The sequence below is a fragment of the Malaclemys terrapin genome, chromosome 2 (genome assembly GCF_027887155.1).
Source record: "Malaclemys terrapin pileata isolate rMalTer1 chromosome 2, rMalTer1.hap1, whole genome shotgun sequence".
NCBI lineage: Eukaryota > Metazoa > Chordata > Testudines > Emydidae > Malaclemys > Malaclemys terrapin.
In genome coordinates this window covers 154491784-154510253 of record NC_071506.1, presented here as the reverse complement: position 1 = coordinate 154510253, position 18470 = coordinate 154491784, and the positions used below count along the sequence as shown (strand labels likewise).

The 18470-nt window shown below is 41.4% G+C and overlaps 1 protein-coding gene across 1 annotated transcript in view; it reads right to left on the bottom strand.

The window, feature by feature from the left end:
• The window catches only part of DNAH5 (dynein axonemal heavy chain 5), a 222059-nt gene that overhangs the window by 51197 nt on the left and 152392 nt on the right, over nt 1-18470 (bottom strand). Inside the window, exons 56-62 of the mRNA XM_054019813.1 lie at nt 16402-16633; nt 11596-11710; nt 11131-11307; nt 7658-7861; nt 7071-7250; nt 5144-5281; nt 2846-2981 (exon numbers count right to left, since the gene is read on the bottom strand). Coding sequence (XP_053875788.1) covers nt 2846-2981; nt 5144-5281; nt 7071-7250; nt 7658-7861; nt 11131-11307; nt 11596-11710; nt 16402-16633 — 1182 coding nt within the window. The remainder of the gene's footprint in view (nt 1-2845; nt 2982-5143; nt 5282-7070; nt 7251-7657; nt 7862-11130; nt 11308-11595; nt 11711-16401; nt 16634-18470) is intronic.

The window sequence follows — 18470 nt, the reverse complement described above, 5'->3', positions numbered from 1 at the left end:
CCTTTAACAAACACCTCTTTTTAAGTCTTTTTCCAAGCCATTTGTCTGGTCACTGTATACCTTCCCTATGGAGTACCTGCACTGGTCATCCGCCACAAGGATGTTTGGCTGCCTCCAAGACTGCTCCATGTAAAACAGAGCTTCCGGTGCAGGGCTTCCCCTTTTAAACCCTGCATTCCCAGGGGGTGAGTCAGCAACCACATGTCCCCTTTTGCAACAGTTTTCATCTCCACCCCCTCCCTGCCCCCAGATCTAAAGCACTGGTCCCTTCATTCAGCCAGCCAGCCAGCCAAATACTCCCCACACTTAAAGGTGGAGGAGGGTCACTCTCTTGTCTTGCTTCTCGTAGTCATTAATCTTTAGACTCAGGATGGGGGAAGGTCTGGTGCTGATGGTCTTTGTCAGCTTTGGGGGTTTTCCCCTCTCCCTGCTCTGCAGTGAAACACTGAAAAGCCAGGATGCAGGAGAAATAGACATCCCAGGCAGGAGGCAGCAACAGCACAGTGCCTATTATTGGCAGGAGGCTGGAAGAGCAGAGTTTTTCCCCCAGTCACATCCTTGCTCAGTGCAGAGAGCTCAACCTAGCCTGAGAAAACAGGGAGGTGTGTGCACAAAATACTGCATCCCCGGGTACATCTACACTGCACACTCACTCACTGCAACATGTAGAGTGCACATTTTGCACACACACCCTATCACAGGTATAAATAATAGCACAGATGGTGAGGCACTGTTTACCTGATCAAAGACATGCCAGAACTTATGATATATATATATTACATGGGGTCTCTGCATGCTCAAGCAGTGTCTCTCCCATCTAACTGCTATTTTTAGCAGTGTTCATCTCACTGCCTCCCTGCTGCCAGAGCATTTCCCCACTGCAGTGGAAGGCTCCAAAAGTGGGTGCTGCCTAGCATTTCCCCACTACCTCCCCCTGCCAGAGCCTGACACTGATGCATATAGTTACAAACACAGTATGGATGCAGCTGGCTTTTCACTTTGGCATGTAGCTACCCATGCCCCACATGCCAGAGCTGTAACAGTGTAGACGTAGCTCCAGTGTCTCCTTCAGTAATGGGAGTGAAAGCAGGGAATACCCTTATGTTTTGATATATTCCAGGCACCCATGATTTGATTCAACAAAAGGAACATGTTCAGTTGTATCCATGATTTTTCTAATTCCACAGCAGTTATCTACATGGCATGCTAATGTAATCATTAAGATCTGTGATCTCTGTTGGACAGGATCTAAACTGTTCAACCCATATTTTTGCAGTGGATACATGAATTTATTTTCCAGCTCAAGAAGCAGAGGCTTGGGTATTTGGAGCATAAGGGCTTGAGTTCATTCCCATTAATTTCCCAGTGACCCTGGCACACATCATGGCCATGGACGTTACATGTTATCAGAAGAAAAATGTAACACCTGTGAAACTGGTATTTTTAAAGGTGCTTTATATCTCCTTGCATTATTTGGATGGTATCATAGATTCAGAGCTTTGATAGATACTGAAGACTAAATCCAATCCAAATGCCCCGCAAGAATAACAAAACAGTTAACTGTTAAGTAGTTAAAGTTATTTCCACCCAGCGGTGCAAACTATAGAAATCAAGAAAATAAAAAAGTGAGTTCAACCTTCACACAATATAGTACCAGTCCCCAAGCACTAGTCCACCACCATCAGGACTCCACCAACCACCACACTAATATCCTCCAACACTATCATGTTAGTTTACAACCAAGACTAGACGGTTAATGACTCTTTTTAAATCAAAAGTTTAGATTCTGAAAATTATGGCAACAGTATTAGTAGACAAAATTTTTTTAAAAGATTATCATTGTGTAGAGAGAAACTGATGAGCAATAATGTAAATATATAGAAGCAAAGTGGTCAACTTTCAAAGTCGTTTATTCCTTATAATTTTTACAGTATTTTTAATCTCAAAAACCACAAATTTACTAGCAGGATCTGAAGAAGGTTACTTACTGTAAATATACTTATAACTCAAAGTATTCATTGGAAAATTGTCCAAAAAGTTATTCTATCCTTGAAGAATAAGTGGTCTACGTGTGGGGAAGATACACTCTATTATTCATACAGAACAATTAATCTCTATTTCAGGCACAAATCTTAACATCTTTAGCTATACAAACTATGCTGCTTCCGTAATAGTCATCATTCACATGTCACCCTCTACTAGCTGCAGTCCACAGATTATACTCCCTAATATTACTATATAAGCATGAAAGTATCATGAGTTACCACTAGTTTTATATGCTGTACAAACTATTTTGTACCTTACTATGTGCATCTTGCTTTTATGTAGTGTTTCTCACCCAAAGATGACAAAAAGTGCTTTACAAAGAGAATTAGACTTTATCCTCATTTTAGAGCTAAAGAAACTGAGGCTAGGTCTACACTACCCACCTGAATCGGCAGGTAGAAATCGATCTCTCGGGGATCGAATTATCGCGTCTCGTCGGGACGCGACAATTGATCCCTGAATCGACGCTCTTACTCCACCAGCGGAGGTGGGAGTAAGCGCCGTCGACGGGGAGCCGCGGAGGTCGATTTTGCTGCCATTCTCACAGCAGGATAAGTCAGCTCCGATAGGTCGATTTCAGCTACGCTATTTGCGTAGCTGAATTTGCGTATCTTAAATTGACCCCCGCCCCCGTAGTGAAGACCTGCCCTGAGACACAGAGGTTAAGTGACTTGTCCAAAGTCACCCAAAGAAGCCACTTGCAGGGCAGGAATAGAACCCAGGTGACCTTAGTTTCACTCCAGTTCATAGTCACAGGGAGAGTTCACAGTAAGTCTGTATAATAAAAAATTATTCTTACCCACAAGCCTCTTAGTTTGTGCAGCAAACTCTTTACTCTGTTCAGTCCATCTCTCTTTTTCACCTGCTAGACCACTTATAAGACTGGAGGCTGTTTGCATCTTATGTCTGCAACGTTCTGCATCTTCAAGTAAGGTCTACAGACCACACAAAAAAACACTGATTGGAAGTGGAAGGAAAAACCTACTTTTAATTAAACCCTTAATGGCATAATGACTCACAAATAGTCCTTTAATATTTACTGCATTACCATATGCCAAGTATCATAGTTAAGGCTGCGTGTCTGTCATGGAGGTCACAGAAGTCATGGATTCCGTGACTTTGCGTGACCTCTGAGACTTCTGCAGCAGCTGGTACTGGCTCAGGGGCTGCGCACCTGGGCAGCCCCTGGGCCAGCATCAGCAGTTTGGATGTGTGGGAGGTAGCTCTGGGCTGGGGCAGAGGGTTGGGGTGTGGGGTGGCGCTTACATGGGGGGGGCCTCCCTGGCTCCCACCAGCATGTCCCTGCAGCTCGTAGGCAGAGGGGCTAGGGAGTTCCACATATTGCCTGTGCCCGCAGGCCCCGCCCATGAAGCTCCCATTGCCTGCGGTTTCCGGCCAATGGGAGCTGCGGAGCTGGCACTTCTGGCGGGAGCAGCGCACGGAGCCCCCCGACCATCATTCGCCCTAGGAGCTGCAGGGACACACAGAGACGAGTAGGGAGCCTGCAAGCCCTGCCAACCTTCCCCCGCCCAGCAGCAGCAGGGGGCCCAGGCCATGCACTGCCATCCGCCCCCGTCCCCAGCACCGGCGGAAATCCTGGGTCACATGCTGTCACCTGCATCCCCCCCCAAAACCAGCAGGGGGCCCGGGCAACCCTCCTCCCCAGCACCAGCGGCATCCCCAGACCGCCCCCCACCGAGCACCCATGGCCTTCCGGCCCAAGTTTTAGTTAGGGGTATATAGTAAAAGTCATGGACAGGTCACGGGCCATGAATTTTTGTTTACTGCCCATGACCTGTCCATTACTTTTACTAAAAATACCCGTGACTAAAACGTGGCCTTAGTCCTAGTGGCCTTAGTCATAGCACGTAAAACTGAAATGCTCCATCACTATGCATCAACTTCAAAGAATGGATGCATATTTGGGCTTGCTCCATACAATTGTATATAAGGGATCAGGGGCACAACAGGACCCAACCTTTCCCATAAACACTGCCGCCCAACAACACAGTCAGGACTCTGGACAGAGGCTACAGCATGCTGCCTAGCCCTGCCCACGGCTCAGACCCCCAGAGATACATCTCACAAGGGGTCATAGAGAACACACACTCACTCCAGTGGCTCCTGGTCCCTTCCCCTAGTGGACAACTCTATGGCATAGGTGCTGTGTGCAGGATCATGCACTCTGGTCACACCTGTGGCGACCCCAACCCAGGATGGAGCTACTGAGTCAAGCTGGATGGTTGAGCTTTCTCTGTGGCTACAAGGGTGGCTGAAGCTGCAGCACAGAGCAGCTGGAGCAATACAGACCACAGATCCATCATGGGAACCCCAGGGCTGGAACAGGTGGGAGGAGTCCAGGGCTGAGGAGGACTTAATGAGATGGTCCCTAGAAGGGGAAGATCCTATACCACTGTGCAGTGCGGGGAGCTTCCATCTGTGCCCCGGGGATAGGGATGCCTCCTATATGTCATTGTGCATGGCATACGAGGGACCAAAGGGGACCCAGTTACTGCCCCCGAGACACTGTCACAAAAATCTATCTCTGAATTAAAATTTCAGGCAGATCTGACAACCTCAGGGAGACTCTCATACGTAATTCCCCCTCCTCCGCATCATGCTTGACCCTAAATACCCAAACCAGCACCCTCTGGCCCTTCATTAGGAAAATTCTGGTTGTGCCCCTTCATGGGAACCTTTGAATTTTGTTTTAATTTTTTTACTGTACGCATGGCTGTTAAGTGCTGGTGAAAGGTGGGTGACATCTGCCAGCCTGGGAGCTTAAAGTCCACAATTTCAAATGTCTGTGCCCAGAAATATTCACGTATTCATGTAACAAATGCAGTGTTCAATGCATGAAGCTTTGTGCTACATACACAGTGGGTTTTAATGAGGCAGAAAAGTGGGCCAGGAAAGTATATGAGAAAACAAAACAAAAAAAGAAGGATGTCCCCAAAAAATTCAAATTTTGTTCCCTAAATTCTCCATTTCAAAGGACAATAGTGAGTTTGAGGAGATGCTCTGTATTTTGTGATTGCATAAATAGTATCAGTGACTAAAACAGTCAAAGAGTATCTTAATGTAAGGAATACTGCACCTGTTTTTCCCTCATGGCTTTTTCATACTCTGCCTGTACAAAATCTAATTCAGCTTGCTTGTCATCCAACTCTGCTTGGGCTTTCTGCAGATCTAGCATGGCAGTGGCAAGGCGATTCTCCTGGACTGCCAAATTAGCCTACAAAATATACATGTGCAAAGCAAATCATACACAGAATGTTTCAAAGCATTTGATATAAACCACATCTCAATTAAAGCTTCATAGCATTATATTTAAAATCTAAACTGCTCTGTATAATTAAGCTATTACTCAGAATCCTTTCAATTCAATTGTCTGACAGACTGAATTCTGCTACAATTCTCAGCTGCAATTCTGTGATAAAACACTTCACAGGAGGGGATAAAGCATTTCACTCAGATGACCCTCCACATTTTCTCAGACTACATGTGTACAGAGAACACATTTCTGAATTCAAATATAAACATCACAGACCTATAGCTATTCCATGCTCAGATCATGTCCTTCTAATTCCTTCTTATTGAGTATCAATCTGTTCTTTGAAAGGCCTCAAAGTATAAAGGAGATAATCAACCATCTCATCTAAAATACAGTACTAACAAGCCAGTACTACAGGTCATGTATAGCCCTAATTTATGATACAAATCCCATACTTATATTAAGAGTTTTGTGTATGTAGATAAAGGGTTGTAGGTAGGCCAGGTCCCTGGCCTTATGGTTTGCCCTGCTCGGTCAGCAGAAAGCAACTGGAAAATGGCCATATAGGGGGGTAGCTGGGGATTCCTTTGACATAGAGAGTTATGCAGCTAGCAGAGACAGCTCCACACCAGGCACTCCTGGGCCCCCTCAATATAAGAGCAGCATTGAGATAAGACAGCAATGCCTTGCACTCCTGCAACAGCCAACTGGAATCATGGCTCCTAAGAGGCCATTCCTGCTGGTGTTGGTAAAAATTAGCTCTCAAGCTGCTCCAACTTATACTGGCGTCCAAACCAGCACTAAGGAAACGTCCCCAACATTGATATTTTCTTTTACGAAATTCCAGATTTTACTAATTCTGGAGGCATTTGGTTAATTATGATTTACTCAGTTTTGCATGAAGTTTGTGTTTGCACCTACAAGTCTCATTGTTAGATAAATAAATACTTCAACTGTGAGCAAATCCAGGTTTGTTTATGAAAAGGCAGATGTTACTTTCGAAAATTTCTCTCTCGGTACATCTATCTGAGAACAGAAATGGCATGGGCAAATGCCCAGAAAGCACTTCAACCCTGTGGAAATGGCAGTTTGAAGTTTCATATTTATTGTGTGCATGATTTTCAGATCTAATATGCTTAGTTTATAAACAAAAAAGGAATACATATTTATAACTGCCTGCCCTGTAAACTGCTCCTTGACGCTAGGTTCTTTCCCTCTGCTGCCTCATTACCAGTCATAAAGGTTCTGTAGGCCTAGTTATTCCCTTAGTGCTACCTGTATAGCTCCTTCATTAGTCGCTCTATAGATACACAAGAACTGGATGCAAAGTTCTATGCCACACCTGTTCAGTTCTGCAGTGCTTACAGGCGTCAAATGTCATCAGCACAATTTTTTTCCACCCAAGTGAACAGACATGGCTAAAGATATACAGGGAGCAGATTCTGTGAATAAGATAGAGCTGTTCTACTTTATTAAAAAGGCACTTAGAGAAAGAGAGCCCAAAAGCCTCAGTTCAGCAAAGCATTCAAGCACATGCTTAAAAGCTTTACTAAATCAGGATGGACTTGCGCACATGCTTATTGTTTAAAAATTCACAACTTGCTGGGTGAGCGCTCTTGTGGTATTTTTGATTTTGTGGTGGTGAGTTCCCTTAGTCACATGCTGGAGTCAGTAGTTTGTCTGCCCACTGGGCCAAATCCCACAGTGTTATTTAGGAAAACCTCCCACTGGCTTACCAATACAGACTTACCTTTAAGGGTAACACTTCTTTGTTGATAGAAAAAAATGCAGCCATAGCCTTGGTCCATGAGCAGAGGCCAGAAACATTCCCACACACTCGCTTTGCCGTCTCTATGTTATAGTCTACCATTTCAAAGTAAGGATTCAAAAGCTCCACAACTTCTTCGTTGATTGTATCTTTTGGGAATTGCTGGAGACATCATGGAGAGAACAATTTAGCCACACTGTATTACCACACATCAATCAGCTTCTCCAAAGGTGTTTTAAAAAACTCACGACAATTTATTTGGCACATCCTAATTTGTGAATGGCCTATGATTTAAGCAAATAGATAACATAACTACCCGCCAATAGCAAATTATCTGACAACGAGCCCAATCCTACAATCCTTACTTAGGCAAAATTCAGATGGGAAATCAACAGACATTTCCTTTGAGTGAAAACTGTACGATTATGCCCTGTTTTTGTTTCTTCACAAAACAATGGGTCGAAAACCCATAACTTTTCAAATGAAATATATAACATATACTTCTTACAACATTTGCTTTGCTGCAGCCATTAGACAATCCATTTTTCTCTTCTATGTTTTTAAAGTACCTGCAGGTTCTGTAAGAAGTTTCCTGCTGTCATCAATTTCAGTGATTCCTGCCACGATGGGATGGTGCAGCTTTTCTCCTGGTCCACTTTCACACTGTTCACTTTTCTCTGGAACAGCAGGAGCACGCAGTCCATAATACGCATGATAAGATGAGGAGGTCGGCCCAGTGTACGGACAGTGGCAATGTCTGCAGGTTTGATTGTCTATGAAATCGAGAGGAAGGAAAGGGATTATCACTGTTGTTGCTGTAGTAAACCATGTTGTCCATCTCAAAGACATGCATATCAAAAAATGATGGACACTTGCATTGAATCCATCCTACAGGCATAGGATCTGTTTGGAAAAATTAATCCAACCTACGTATTCATAGCAAGTTTTTAATTGTTAAATCATGCTCAAGCAGAATAAAACTAGAAAGGTCCAGTTCTGAAAGGTTTTAACTGCTGCCTCTTGTAAGCTACTAAGTAATTTCTGTTCAGCAGCACCAAGTAGGCACTCAGCAATTTACACAAGCAAGCCTGTTCTGAGGGATGAAAAAGAAGAGAAAAAGCTCATTCAATAACTTAAGTTTAGTTACATGACGTAATGCTTTTGTTTGCACATTTTACAAGCAATTATCAGTGTAATAGAAAGGACAAAGGGACCGTAATTTGTGTTAAAGAATTTTACATTTTTAAAAATTATTTATGTAAGACCACAATGTATCTTCTCCACTTAATAGTAGTCTTGTCATTTAAAACTAACAAGTCTTGAAGTTATGACGAATGGGCAGATTGACCAATTAAAGGTCACTTAACAGCTAAGAAACCTGTAAATGGATCAAGTATTGCAGTACACATTTCTCTGTGCTGCTAGCAAAATTCCATTAAATTCTTAGTAAATAATTTAAAATTCTCAAGTCCTTGCAGACCATAATTTGCCAGGTTATTATAATGAGAAAACCAATCTATGCAACAATCACAACTGACAATGAGTGTTCTCAGACTCAAAGGAAATTGTGGTCTGAAATAATGTTAAAATAATTTTACATACATATTTATTCATATGCTTGTTAGCTCCTGCTTGTGTGTCTTTTTCCCTATTGAAGCTGTCATGTGAGCAGTTATAGCGCAGATGAAGCCAACACAGTTCTTTCTCAGACGGAGAAAACAATGATATCCTCATGGAAAATTGTCATCTGTATTTTACAGAGTATAAGTGTCTATGTAATGTATTTGACACCTTTACCCAGAGTGAAATTTTACATGCATTATTTAAATTTTATATCTCAGATGATATTGGAATTTATTTTACAAAGATTATATTGTCAGTTAGTATTAGTAAAACCAGGATAGCTGCATTAAAAAAAATAGCTGTCAAAGAACTAACTCGCTTTGGAGATTTATTTTTGGTCAATCACAGAATAAAACAAGGAACAGGGTATAGGGTAGAAGACAAATATACTGCAGGTAATTGAATTACTGTGCATTAATTCCACTGAGGCCTTCTGATGATACCATAAACTTTGATGGGATAGTTTGAGCAGTTTATGCAGTAATCAAAACTCCTACAAAGCATCCTAGCACCATAATTCTGTTTTGTTTTACATGGTACTGTATCTAATAGCTGGATCTTAGTTACAGATCCATGACTTGTACATGCTATCACTGCATTCCGACTGTCACAGTCACACACTAGATTGCTGTCTTCATCTTCATTAGGCCAGGGAGCAAATATGGATCAAATATGTAAATATTCAAAGCCTTCACATATTAGAATGGAAACCAAACCATTAGAAAGTTCCTAAGTATTTGATTACAGCTTCCATGGTGCACAGATCTTCTTGGAGAAGTAGTCAAGATAACTTGGAGCTCCACCCCCTTTTACAGAGTTTTTTATTGGGAGGATTTTCTTCAGGGGTATCCCACTTATTTATATCTTTGAGTGTGACCAGAGGCCTATTATTTCACTCTGGTGCAGCATGATTCAGTCATTGCAACCCCAAGTCTTATGATCAGTTCTGCTTTAAAAGGGCACCTTGGAGTTTACGTCTCAAAATGCACTATAGTTTTCTGACATCTTTGTGTGCATAAAAGCCACTACTCTTATGTGAAGAATAGAGAAGGTCTCTGAAATCACCTTTTCATGAAAAATCAGTCCTGCAAGGCCAATATCATCTGAAGGAGAGATCTATTTGGAGGAATAATGTACCTGAGAGAGAAAGGCATTTGGGGGGAAGGCTGCTCAAGAGTTAAGGAAAGCATCTGAAAGTCTGAATACTTCTCTGACACGAGCCTGCAAACCTAGAGGTTTTCCCATCACTAGTCCATACCTCCCACTCATTGCTTTGCTCTTCAGAGACTCTCATTTCCCGCCCCAACAGCTCTCCACTATTAGATTAACAGGTTTCAACAATGGGAACTGAAGCTATTCTCCATCAAAAGTTCTTTTCTGAATTATTATTTATCACTTTACATACTAGTGTATATGCCCATTGAATTATACAGTGCAAGATCTAAACCAGTGATTCTCAGACTGAAACTCGGGAGCCACAAGTGGCTCTTCAATGTGTCTCCTGCGGCTCTTGGCAGCACATGATATGAAAACACTGTGTGATTTACTTATTAACCGATCTAAGTTATTAACCAATCAGGATGCTTTTACTATGTTATTAACTAATTGTAGAATATGTGGTCAGTCATTTTGCTGTGACAATAATAGTGAATTAATTCACATGACTGTGGCTCTTTTGGGTAATGTTGATTGCTAATTTGGCTCCTGAACCACTGAGGTCTGAGTATCACTGATCTACACTAAACTAAAATGGGACTTTCACTCCCAGTGATGCACAATGTAAAGTCATGGGCAGAAACAGACATTACCACTACCAAGAACATACAGAATGAGCTACTCCATTACAGCGTAAACACTTCACAGCAAAGATGTCTTTTGGAGTAGTGTCCAAAGCTGGAGACAAAGGGAACATGGGAAAACTAGTGGCAATAGTGTTTCCAGGTATTGGAGACCTGACAGAAGTAGTCATGAAGAAGGAGGCAAAGGGAGTAGGACAGCAGTAAACTTGGTGCAATATACATAATAGGAGAAAATATAAGACAAGAGGGAAGAGACCTATGTTAGGATGGAATAAACCTCTAGTCACTGTCTATTCAGCAGTGTTTGAACAAAATATCAGCAGTGGCATTAGCTGGTTACCAGTGTGATATCAAAACCAAGGACTGGAGTCGCTTTTACATATGTGAGTTGCTGCGAGTTTAACATGAAAAATCACAATCAGTATTTAAGTGTTGAAAGCATTCCTTTTGTTGTAGGATTAACTAACTCATGAGCACATTCAGTTTGACCGACATTTATGAGATAAAAGGGAAATGTTTGTCAACTGGTAGGGTATGTGGCTCAACCCACCAGCCTACTGTCTATGGAGCACATCCTCTGAAAATGGTAGACCTACTTGTCCCTGTCTTTTAATACTGACCTTTAAAGCTGCCTCTGCCTCTTCTAAAGCAGGCTTAGCAGCCTCCAACTTTTCTTCAGCAATGGCTTTATCGGCTGAAATGCTGTCTACAATAGCCTGGGCTTTATCTTTCACTTTCTGTACTTCAGCTTTCACCTTCTCAGCAGCCTGTGCTTTCACAGTGACTTCTTTCAAAACCTAAAAATGGGGAAAAACACAACCAGCAAATATCAAAGAAAATACACTGCTGAAAGAATTTGTTACTGTGTATTAATTTTCAGTGTAAGAATCCATCTGTCTAATTTCATATCCATGAACTATTAGGATATTCAAATAAGTATATTATATTCACTATTGACATGCTATACCACAGACCTCTTTTTAACTCCTAATTGACTCCTCCTTCTTAAATTATTCCTTGTCAATGAGAAAATGAAAGGAAGCACAAGAAGTTAAAGAGCACTGCACGTACAAAGCTATGCCTACCATGTCAGCTTTTTCATTAGCAACCTGAAGCTCCTTTTCTTTAACCTCCAGCTCTGTGCTTAGAGCAGCCACTGATTCAGATGCCTCTTTCAGTTTCTCCAATCCAGTATTCATTCTACAATTTAAAATACAAAGCAAAGAGCATAACAGGTTCCTTAGCTATTTTATGATTCTCCTTTTACAATTATTCTTCTAACAAGATGAATATGAAAGCTACTGCCAAAAATGTTTCATGTCAAGGAAATTGGTACAAAAATTGTCATCGAAGTTTTCCATTATGTAATTTTCCACTATCCTTGTTTATCAGAAATTGGTGTTTCACAGGTTAAACAGGAATTTTCTATCAAGACAATTCAAATCGGGGAGAAACCTATGGAACTCTGCATGCACACAATGACTAAAGATTGCTGAATATTAGGGCTGTTGATTAATTGCCATTAACTCATGCGATTAACTAAAAAAAAAATTATCGCAATTAATCACAGTTTTAATCGCACTGTTTAACAATAGTATATCAATTGAAATTTATTCAATATTTTGGATGTTTTTCTACAATCTCTTTATCATGAAAGTTGAACTTACATTATGTACCAAAAAATGCATTTAAAAATAGAACAATGTAAAACTTTAGAGCCTACAAGTCTACTCAGTCCTACTTCTTGTTCAGCCAATCGCTAAGACAAACAAGTTTGTTTACATTGACGGGAGATAATGCTGCCCGCTTCTTATTTATGTCACCTGAAAGTGAGAATAGGTGTTCACATGGCATTTTTGTAGACGGCAGTGCAAGGTATTTACATGCCAGATATGCTAAACATTTGTATGCCCCTTAATGCTTCAGCCACTATTCCAGAGGACATGCTTCCATGCTGATGACGCTCGTTAAAAAAATGTGTTAATTAAATTTGTGATTGAACTCCTTGGGGGAGAATTGTATGTCTCCTGCTCTGTTTTACCCATATTCTGCCATATATTTCATGTTATAGCAGTCTTGGATGATGACTAAGCACATGTTGTTCATTTTAAGAACACTTTCATGTAGATTTGACAAAACAGAAAGAAGGTACCAATTGGAGATTTCTAAAGATAGCTACAGTACTCGACACAAGGTTTAAGAATCTGAAGTGCCTTCCAAAATCTGAGAGGGACGAGGTGTGGAGCATGCTTTCAGAAGTCTTAAAAGAGCAACACTCTGATGCAGAAACTACAGAACCCGAACCACCAAAAAAGAAAATCAACCTTCTGGTGGTGGCATCTGACTCAGATGATGAAAATGAATATGCATCAAGCCACACTGCTTTGGATTTTTATCAAGCAGAACCCGTCATCAGCATGGACGCATGTCCTTCGGAATGGTGGTTGAAGCATGAAGGGACATATGAATCTTTAGCGTATCTGGCATGTAAATATCTTGTGATGCCGGCTATGACAGTGCCATGAGAACACCTGTTCTCACTTTCAGGTAACATTGTAAACAAGAAGCGGGCAGCATTATCTCCTGCAAATGTAAACAAACTTGTTTGTCTGAGCGATTAGCTGAACAAGAAGTGAGACTGAGTGGACTCATAGGCTTTAAAGTTTTACATTGTTTTATTTTTGAATGCAGTTATTTTTTGTACATAATTCTCCATTTGTAAGTTCAACTTTCATGATAAAGAGATTGTACTACAGTACTCATATTAGGCAAATTGAAAAATACTTTGGTTTTCACAGTGTAAATATTTGTAATTAAAAATAAAGTGAGTACTGTACACTTTGTACTTTGTGTTGTAATTGAAATTAATATATTTGAAAATGTAGAAAACATCCAAAAATATTTAAATAAATGGTACTCTATTATTGTTTAACAGTGCGATTACTCACTCAATTAATTGTGATTATGTTTTTTAATCGCTTGACAGCGATCATTGTTGGGCTCAAGACCAGAGAGTGAACAGTAGATAACCGTGTAAGGGAACACATGGCCTGTAAAAGATGCTTTCCCCATTTTTAACTAAAAGCGTCTCTCTACAGTAATTCTTGAAACTGTGAAACTAACAATTACTTTACAGGGAAGTCAGTTAAACATAGCATCCATTTCTGATTTGTGGTTGACCCAAACAAGTCTGATTTTCAGAGGGTAGGAAGCATTTTCCAATAATTGGGATCCTTAGAAACATCTCACAATGAGACACTAAAAAATTAAGGCACTGAATCACTGGGCATTTGTTCTGGCTAGAGTTTCAAAAGTACCTTGATCCTGCAACTTGAATCATGTGACATCAAATGAATGAATGAAACATTTAATTTCTAGGTTGAAAAGCCTACATGAACAAATATTAGAAGGTAATGCCCAACCAAAGTGAGTCAAAGAATGGAATGGCTGTAGAGCAGGCTGGGAAAATTCATAGACTTTAAGGCAGAAGGAACCAATAGATCATCTAGTTTGACTTCCTGTATAACACATTTCACAGTTACTCTTGTCCTGAGCCCAATTACATAGCTAATGCACATGTTCCAATCTTGACCTGAAGACATTAAGAAATAGAGAATTCCCTACTTCGCTTGGTTAATCACCCTTTCTGTTAAAAATGTGTGCATTATTTTTAAATTGAATTTGTCTGGCTTCAGCTTCCACGCAATGGTTCTTGTTATGCCTTTCTCTACTAGATTAAAGAGCCCTTTAGAACACAGCATTTTCTTCCCATGAAGGTCATCAAGTCACCTCTCAGTTTTCTTTTTGAAAAACTAAACAGATGGAGCTCATTATGTCGCTCTGTAAGGCATTTTCTCCAGCCCCTAAATCACTTTTGTGACTCTTTTCTGAACTCTCTCCAATTTCTCAGCCTCCTTTTTAAATGAGGACACCAGAAGTGTACTCAATATCCCAGTACTGGTCTCACCAATGCCATATATACCATAATGCAGAGGTAAAAATCATCTCCCTACTCCTATTCACAACTTCCCTTTTTATATATATAAGGATCTTGTCAGCCCTTTGACAAGCCATTAGACATCATAGAGGACAAACAACTCAACATGAGCTCCCAGTTCAATGATATGACAAAGTCGCTGCTCTTTTGGCAAGCTGAAAATGCTAGGTTTCTTGCCTGCTGGACGGGAAGATACAGGAAGGCTTAGGCAGCATGAATCACCAGACACAGCAGCACAGAGCTGCCAGTCAGAGGACAGGGTGGCTGCCGGGACTGAAGCAAAGAACTTTGATACTTCAGATATAAGAAAAGGAGAGGATGAGTAGAGCAATAGAATGGAGCTGCCAGGTCGACAGCAGGCTAGGGACCTAGATGTTGACAACCACTAAAGCCAAGCCTTGGAAGATGTGCACTGATCTGAGATCTGTGGTGGCTGGGAAGGTCAGAGATTTGGTCTGGCCTTGTGGTTTTAAAAGACCCTAACCATTACCAGAAAGGCAAGATGATGGATTCATCTGGCACCCAAGCCATAGTATGCACTGTAGTAAAGTAAGCTACAGTCTGATTCCTTGCTGAAGGTGTCCAATACTGGTTTCAATTTATTTAATTGCAAATTGTAGACTGGTGCTGCAGGGGCCAAGCAATTTAATTTACACATCATTCCTTGATTTACACACTATTTTAAACATATTTAAATATGAACTGTAGAGACTTGGATGATTTAAAAAATATATTTGAAAATTATCTGGATCATATCAAACCACCTTGTTGGGTTTTCTTGAGTAGAAGGTCCATCATCCTGAATCTGCAGAGGATATACTGAGGCCAGGGCCGGCTCCAGGCACCAGCCCACCAAGCATGTGCTTGGGGCGGCGCTTGGAGGGGGGCGGCATGGTGGGGCGCTCCGGCCCGAGAGTGGGGCCATGACTGGGCTCGCCGCCCTCCCCGTGGCGCTCCAGCCGCCGGGGAGAGCGGAGCTGCAGCGGGCTTGCCGCCCTCCCACCGGCGCTCTGGCTATCGAGGAGAGCAGAGAGCCCCGGCCGGGGTCTCCGCCCTCCTCCTGGTGCTCTTGCCGCCGGGGGCTCTCCACCCTCCTCCCGGTGCTCTGGCCACCGGGGACAGCGGAGAGCCCCGGCTGGGCTCTCCGCCCTCCTCCCGGCGCTCTGGCCGCCGGGGAGAGCGGAGAGCCCTGGTTGGGCTCTCCGCCCTCCCCCCGGCGCTCCGGCCGGTTGGGGATTGCGGGACAACAGCCGGGCTCAGCGCTCTCCCCTGCCGCGCTGTGGGGGGGAGGGTGACGGGTGGCTTTTTTGCCGAGGGCAAAAAAGCCAGAGCCGGCCCTGACTGAGGCTCTTGGGCCATGAAAGCAGAAAGCATGCATCAGAGGAATGAGAGATGCGCTCCAGAATTCACAGAAAGGTTAATACCCATCTGTTTCACATAAAACAAGATGAGATTTTAACAAGAAAGCACCCTTCTGATAAGCTAGATGTTCTTTTGAGTGTAAAATCATACCACATGTACGTGTTCCATTGCTCATGTGAAAAATATGGAAATAAGAGCTTACTGTGCAAAGTGATGTCATTTATGACTGAATTGCTTTGAAAAACAAACTAAGATTCACATGTTTATTTACCTGTTAAGTACCACTTACATTATTTCATTGTTATAGATTTAAATACTCTAGCTTGTAGGCCAAAAATTGCATTAATATTGGATCAAATATATTAATACCCATAAAATGAAAAACCTGAGAGGCAAATTCAAATCCAACATCAGTGTTTTCTTTATAAAGTGATCAGAATCATCAATTGAGATCACCATTGATTGTCATGAGCTGTTCTGTACCCATTTGGGGGAGAGAAAAAAAGGAAAAGGAACAAATAAGGCATTTTACCTATTGGCCAATGACTTCACCTCAGCATGCTTTTCTTTGTAGGTAGCTTTATATCCCTGAATAAAGGATAGGTAGGATTTTGGAGTCACATGTGTAGAACGTCTATATCTCTGGAAGTAGTCAACACACTTCTCTGCTACCCCATCCTGGAAGGAGCCCATACATTGCACCACCTCCTTCTTGGTCTCAGTGGTGCAGTCAATTTCATATGAGGATAGGAAGTGTTCAGATACTTTAGAAAAAGGAAAAAAAGGTTGTGAACTAACCCATTTAAATTAGTTTCTTACATGTAAATATTGAAGAAAACTTCTACGACAACATGCAGTGTGTCAGCAACATCATGGAGAAGCGTTTTACCTAATTTACCTATCAGGTCTCAAAAAGCCACTGAACTCAACATTATTTTCTGGAGTGCATGTGGACTGAACAAGTGGCATATTTTTAAATAGCTTTTTATTTATATGGGTCCATATGCAAACACACATTATGCTATCTTCATCAGAATGCTGAATAGATCAGGCAACACTTGTTGGCTAAAGACATCTGCAAGTAGATTCTCCACAAAGGGTTCTGGCTATCTGATACACAGCATATTATTCTCTTCTGCACATCTGCCTGGAACTCTAGATATTAAGAGCCAACAAATCTGTTTTAAAGCTGTGAACCAGGAGGGGCTTTCACAGAAATGTTTCAATTTACTTGAAACAAAACTTTTTTCAGATTTTTTGTTGTGATTTAGCCATTTTTCACCCTTTGTGGTTTTTTTAATTGATCAAATTTGAAAATGAAATGCCATTTTGAAATAAAAAGTCAAGTCAAATGAAACGTTTCAAAGATGTTGAAACAAAAAATGTCAACTTTTCAGGGTTTGGGGTTTTTGGGGGTTTTCTTTTTGGTTGAAACTATTTGTCAAATTCAACCTGAATTCACAAATAGTTTTGGAGCCCCCAAAAATGCATGTTTTAGCAAAAAATATATTAGCTGAAAAAGTTTTGCCAAACTCTAGTTGAGAGCCTGCAATGTTATCTGTTTAGCACTACATTCTAAAAACAAACTAAACAATTGGGGGAAGTTATATGGTAAACACTGATGTGATACCTCAGCTTTCCAAAATACTTAGGAAGTTTATTTGTGTGAGAGGTTGATCACTGACAATTAAGCTCTCCAGATGGCCTGGCTAAGACGCTACAGGTTATGTGGTGATATTTTGCTTATCATCAAGTCCTATGGCCACTAAATAAAGCTTCATTCTACTGACACTACCCTCAGAAACCACTATTGAAACTAGTGGCCGTTGCTAATAGGGAGACACACCTGGTCACTAGAGTTGGTCGTCTCAATATTTATTCATTTCACATAGGCATTTAAGCAGCCAACAGAATATAAGAGCTCTTAGTCATTTCTGATCTTGCTATTTTCAAATCAATGACTTAAAGGTAAAATATTACATATCCCAGCACCTAACTCCTGAGCCATCCAGCCCCCCATATGTAGCAATCACCACATTCCACCTACTGTTCTCAGGCTGTATGAGAGAAAGAGAAAAGAACATGTGCATTGTACTTACACAGCTGATCCAGAACTCAGCCTTCTGTGTTTGTCTTCATCTAATAGTCTCGTTCACACTCAAAGTGGGCATTGACACCTTACAACCTTGGCTTACATATCTGTCAGTTACTGTCTGAACATAACTCTCCCACAAAAGACAGACTTGCACTGAGTTTGTTATCCTCTCCATGACTCTGTGGCCATACTTTCACACAGGGACGGATGCCTTTATTTTTTCACATTTATTCTCAATAGTACAGGTTGGCTTTTACCAAAATGAAGGTTTAGGGTGAAGTTACCATGTGAAAGGGATCAGGACACAGCCTATGTCCCACTTAAACCCTGAAAATGGGGTATACGACAGGTATAGGCATTGTGCCAGTGTCCTGCCCAGGATTCCTTAGTTCCCAGTTTTCAGAGCTGCTAAGCACCCTTAGCTCCAATTAACTTAAAAGGTAGTTGTGTGAGTTCAGTATTTCTGAAATTGAGGCTGTTACTCTAAAAACTCATTGTATTGCTCA